The sequence below is a fragment of the Anarrhichthys ocellatus genome, unplaced genomic scaffold, assembly GCF_004355925.1.
Source record: "Anarrhichthys ocellatus isolate YVR2014 unplaced genomic scaffold, GSC_Weel_1.0 scaffold3, whole genome shotgun sequence".
NCBI classification, from domain to species: Eukaryota; Metazoa; Chordata; class Actinopteri; order Perciformes; family Anarhichadidae; genus Anarrhichthys; species Anarrhichthys ocellatus.
The window spans coordinates 15492150-15497987 of record NW_022280033.1 but is presented as its reverse complement, the minus strand read 5'-3'; the positions used below and the strand labels follow the sequence as shown (position 1 = coordinate 15497987).

The 5838-nt window shown below is 43.9% G+C and overlaps 1 protein-coding gene across 5 annotated transcripts in view; it reads right to left on the bottom strand.

The window, feature by feature from the left end:
• Window positions 1-3592, bottom strand: part of fgfr2 (fibroblast growth factor receptor 2) — a 38985-nt gene extending 35393 nt beyond the window's left edge. Inside the window, exons 1-2 of one of the 5 annotated variants that reach the window (XM_031873050.1) lie at window positions 2915-3592; window positions 433-688 (exon numbers count right to left, since the gene is read on the bottom strand). In XM_031873050.1, the coding sequence (XP_031728910.1) occupies window positions 433-613 (181 nt within the window). In that variant the 5' untranslated portion in view covers window positions 614-688; window positions 2915-3592. The remainder of the gene's footprint in view (window positions 1-432; window positions 689-2914) is intronic. The other 4 variants (XM_031873044.1, XM_031873034.1, XM_031873025.1 and 1 more) reach the window with 4 other exon arrangements.
• Window positions 3593-5838: the final 2246 nt, after the last annotated feature.

Below are 5838 nucleotides of genomic sequence, written 5' to 3'. Positions count from 1 at the left end.
CCCCCCCCCCCCCCCCCCCCCAATACAAATGTTACATGATCTCCATTATTTCTACTTTTAGTGAAGCTTAAACGGGTAAGGGCTCAGGAAAACTGTTTTCTCAACAAGAAATTGTAAACACTGATTTGTAATTTGTTACTGTTCTATCTTCAAATGGATGAAACATAGAAAGCAAAATATCCATCATTTGGCTGAAAGCCAATCAGGGATTTTCATCCATTGACATTACAGTGAGATAAGGATAGGAATTATAAGGAGAGGGACGCAAAAGTTCATCAAAAACTCTGAAGTCAGGTTTAAGGGAGGAAAACAAACTTGACAGACCTCCACCTGCTCTCTACAAACAAACCAAACAAATGGCTTGCCCCCCCCCCCCCCTGCTCCACCTCCCACACTCTTCGTTTCTCTCCCCTCTCGTCCCCCGCTGCTTACCTTCAGGTTCCAGAGTGGCCTCCTCCTCCTTGGTGGCGGTGAGGGGCGGCCGGGCCACGCTGACGGTCAGCAGGGACAGCAGGACAGCGGCCAGCAGCCAGGCCCACGAGGCCATCCCGTTAGTGGGGGCAAGCGCTCCCCATACTTTCCTTCTCCACCTCCCCCTGGACACTGATCCCATCTGAGGGGGTCCGCCCAACCATCAACTGCTGCCGGGTCGGCCTGTCACTCAGTGAAATTCACCCAATCACCTGGGCTGAGAGGTGAACGAGAGGGAGAAACGGAGGGAAGGGAAGGTGGTGGCAGAGCGATGATTGAAGAGGTAGACAGAAGGGTGAACAGAAGAAGCAAGGAGGAGGGGGGGGGGGGGAGAATATTTGTTAGAGTGGAATAATTCATTTTCAAAGAACTTGTTTCTGCACCATTTTTCCTCCTCACTTTATTTTTGACAAAGTGAGATGGACAAATGAAGCGAGAGAAAGCAAACAGAGAGACAGTGTTTCAAAATGCTGTCAAACAAGCCATTCATCAGACATACCGAAGCTGTGAGGCACCAGCAGTCAACACAACCTGCATCTATATTTGCTTCTCATCTATAATTATATGCGCTGAAATATGTATTAGAGAAAGCAATTAAGAGCTCTGAATGTCTTGGTGTTCAGTCTAACCCGTTTGACGTCTTCCTGTAAGACACACCGCTGCCCCACAGCTCAAAGATCAGACTTGGTCAACGTTCATTCATTTGAGATTTCACACAAATCGGATATTTCTTTCTCCTCTATTATGATAATATTTATTTTTTCCATCAGATTAATAATAAAGTCAATTCTTAATTGATGAGGAATTATATCTTTTGGAAATAACCATGGAGCAGGATGGACAGCATATCAGCCAATGTGGCATCAATTTCGCTTAGTTGGACATCGTTTATTCCCGTGCGCAACAGACGCGCCAAAACTGTTGCCCGCGCTGCTGTATCAATGTTAATTGTATTCGTAAGAGGCTCTTATTGCGTTTGCGTGACTTGATTATGAAACCAGTAAGGCTTTAATTGAAATACAATAATGCAATATTGGACACACACCGATCTGTTTAGCCAGACATCTGCGGTACAACCGTGCTCGTGTGTCTCTGGAGGTTTGGTGAAGTCACGCTTCCCTGCGCTCCTTCTGCTCCAGCTGGACGTATCGATTGTTTTTTTTCCCCGCAAAGACACATGTAGTTTGGTTTTAAGAGGGCCAACCTGAAAACGCGCAACCTGATTTCTCTTAAATTGTCCCCTTGAGGGACCACACGCGACAGGGATGGTGCACGCGCACAATGATGTCGGGGTGAACCACGAATGTATCCCAACATCCTGACTTTATTAGAGACGTGCACCGGTTGGATTTTGCAATTAAGGTGAATATTTCTGCATAGTTACAGCTTAGACGTATGAATTATTAATAAGCTGTAAACCAATCAGTGCAGCAATCGACCATTGAGCTTACCGCTGTATGAAAACTTCAGCAGGACGAATGGAGCCCACAATTAAACCTCCATTCGATTTTTAGTTTTACATCATCGTGTGAGGAGCACATTAAAAAAAAAAAAAAATATATATATATATATATATATTATGCTGCAGCTTTCAAATATAATTACACTTATAGAACGAAGTGGGTAACGAGAAAAAGCAGGAAGATACAAACAAATAACTACAAAAACATACAACTAAAGAGAAAGGGTTTATAAAGTTGATAATGTGTTCCTCAGTGGAAGAAAAAAACAACTTATTTTAGCATGTTGCTGACGACATGACATTTGGACACATGGGGGGACTTTGCTCCATACATGGCCACAGCTTTTCATTTAAACCGGCCTTTGAATGACATTTCTTGGCACTGATTGAATTCCTATTGACATTCAAATCAGTTGGCTTTCTCTACAATGGGGGCTCATTTGGAGCTGCTCAGTGATTTAGGGCTCCGGCACCAAGCAGTGAAAAAACAACTGCGGTCACGGGATAATTGGCACCATAAATGCAATGTAGAAAATTAAGCAAAGTAATAAATAACCAGGACACTTGTTAATGGGCCCTGAAGTGATGATGCAAGGTGCTATGTCTTTGCCGTCTCAAGTAAACAAGGGAAGATTTCTCTGCATCCACTTGAATGAAGGATGGTAGACAATAACATATAAAGACAGCACATTGTGTTGTTTTGTTGAATGTAAATTCATGGAAATCTGAAAAAACTAACTTTATGGAGAACTTTGCACATTTTATAGAAAAGTCAACAACAACAACAATTATTGGTGAGAAAACTGTAAATTGAACTGCAAGACGTAGAATCGTTCTGATTGTGTTATGCAGCCGTAAAGAAAATAAATAGCTGGAAAGCGCAACGCATTTCTACAATCACGTAGCCCATTTGTCATGACAGCCGAAACACTGACAGATGAGACTGTGAGGAAGCTTTGCGCGTAAACAGAAAACACTTACCAGGGAGGAATAAAATCGTGGAGATCTCTGTTTTGACATGCACAGATAAGGGTGGAGAGAGCATGAGCTGAATCCGGAGGGAGGAATGTCTCCAACTCCACAATGCACCAAAAAAAAAGAAAAAGAAAATCTGCGAGGCGCTGCCTTTTTTTAGTTTACTATTCCACAATCAACCGGCATCAACTCCGATCAGAAGATATATTCCAAACCCGACTGGCAGCGTTGTCCAATGCCATGCAAAGAAATCCGAGTTTACACGCGTTAGTTATCCTTCATAAACAGCTCGGAAAACCACACCGCTGTCCCCCCCGAAACTTTCCTCGCCGTCACCAAGTTGCTTCTAGGGCGCAAAACATTGCGAGTGTTCCCAAGCAGCGCACTTGTCAACTAAATAGAAAAGTTTGCAGCTAATGTGGAGGTGTGACGGGGTTTAAAAAGGTACAGGAGGTTAGTTGTCCGGTGCAAAATGTCATAAAATCCATCAGTGTACGTTCCCCTGTTGTAAAGAGCGTCTCTCTCTCTCCGTCCGCCGACAGTCCTCGCACTGTTTCTCAGACGCTTTGTCAGGTTTACTAGGGTTTTTTCTCCTCCTTACGTCTCCACACACTGCCCTCCTCCTTCACTCCAGTGGGTGTCATCCCCCCTCGCCTCCCCTCCCCGAGCACCCCGTGTGTAATTCGAGCCGCTTCCTGGCCGCAGTGCCTTTGGGCCCTGCCTTCCTCCGCCCATCAAACTGCAGCGCTCAACATGCTCAAACTGGGTCCAAAGCGAGGGCCCCCGCTCCAGACCGCAGTAACAGCGCCTCTCAGTGGCCGAGGCATGACATGTGCGGGAGGAGACGCACATAACACACACACACACACACACACACACAAACGCAGTAGCCTATATTTCAGTATGTTTAGATGCTGCAGTGATGGAAGATGTATCCAGATCTTTTTTTTTTAAGTTAAAGTAGCATACAATGAAAAAAATACGTATTTCAAGAAATTATTAACTTTAAGATTTAGCTTAGGAGAGCATCAGCTTCTAAATTTGATTTGTAATGAAGCAAACCAGCCCAAAAAAGTAGTGAAAATAATATCACTAGAAATACAACAATATTAAGATATACAGAATAACAGTTTCAGTGTCATCACATCGCATAACAAGTACTATAATTGTTGTACTTTGTATAAACTAACATGTAATTAGTAACGATATCGGTCAGATAAATGTAGTGCAGTTAGTACATTACTTCTCTCTGAAATGGAGTTCAAATAGCAATACTCAGGAAAAGTACAAATCCAGCAAAATTGATAGTACTTGACAAAAAACTATGACTGAGAAGCGACATGAGGGTTGAGACATGCCTGCCTCCCTTAATTCAGGCCACTTCAACAAGCCCACCAATTACTTTGCTATATTGCCATCTACCACTCACTTCTATTAGAAGAGCTGATGGTGAGTAAAATCTGTCTTTCTTATAACAACATGTACACATTGAAAAGCAGCAGCAGCATATCTGGGTGTAAGGTGGAGGAAGGCCTTTGCATATGGGAGTATATACGTTTTAATAAAGATTCATTTACCAACAGTGGTGAAATGCAGTAGTACTGTGCTCAAGTAAAACATGTTTGAGGTACTTTTACTTACCTTCAGTGTTTGATGCTACTTCTACAGGTCACAGGTCCTCTGCAGGTTAAGTTGACATAATACAGTATGTGATCACAGGAAAGATGAGAAAGAAAAGAAGTAAAGTTGAAGAGAGAAGTGGAAGGATTTCTTGCTACGATATGGTGCATTGTTGCAGAATTAGGAATAACCGAAGTAGGTAACCTCACAACAGATCTGTCCACAGCTACCCAGAGAGAGACTGAAGGCTGGCCCCCTGCAGCTCGTCCCCCACTGCTTCAAGCTGTCTCCTGCATTGGTTCAGGCGTTCAAGTGCTCTGAAAGAGACGCAGGGGAGGATAGAAGACTAATCTCCATAGACTTTTTTTTATTTATTTTTGCCTCACTGCTGAAGCCCTCTTTTTCTTTCTTTTTTTAAACAAGGGAGGGGAAACTCTTCCATTCATTTTGAAAAGGGGCACTAACAAGGCTTTTTTCCTGAGGTAAAGGTTTGGCCTGTGAATGGAGAGTTCTTCGTCGGTTTTTCTCCCCTCTCCCATCTCTGCCTCCACCAGTAAAGCCATCAGATAACTGACAGGTTGGCCTGAAAGAAAGAGGGAGCGAGAGGTGAGGAAGGAGCGTTTGACTCATTTTTCAAGAGTGGCACAAAATACCCCCCACTGTTTCTCCTTCTCTGGGTGTCTCTTTCCTCCTATACTGCATGAGTCTATTTACAATCGCCCCCATTTATTTTCCACTGCTTGGGCATCCCACGTTTGAAAGAAACCTCATCAAGCAGAGTCTCATGGGCCTTTGACTGAGAACTGGATGGACTCAATACCCTTGCGCTGTGGTATCCGTCAACCTGTCATTGTCCCCTCTTCATCTCCAATCTATTCTTCAGTCCTCTTTCTTCCTTAATCCCTCCTGCGCCAACAGCCGCACTGTTTGGAATTAGGAAGCAGAGTGGGAGAGAAAGAAAGTGACAAGCTAATAGCTTGCCATCAGCATCTTAGATGAACATATTGATTACTTGTCATTGTTGGTAGAACTCATCAGGAGGGCAGCGTATTGGAGAGGTTCTCCAATAACCGTGTGTTAATGGTGGGAATACCTCTTATTGCTGTGATGATTGGAGCTGTGAGTGATGTTTGTGGCTGAGCGAATCACCGGTCATTAAGCGTGCCTCCTGCTGCTATGTAAATCCAAGATGCTGCTGAAAAGAGCGCATCGACATCTAGCCGTTACCTCCCTTTGTCCACGGACCGGCTAATTGGTTCACATTAAAGTCCCCCTAACATTTCAACATGTGTCTTGCTCATTGTTACTTC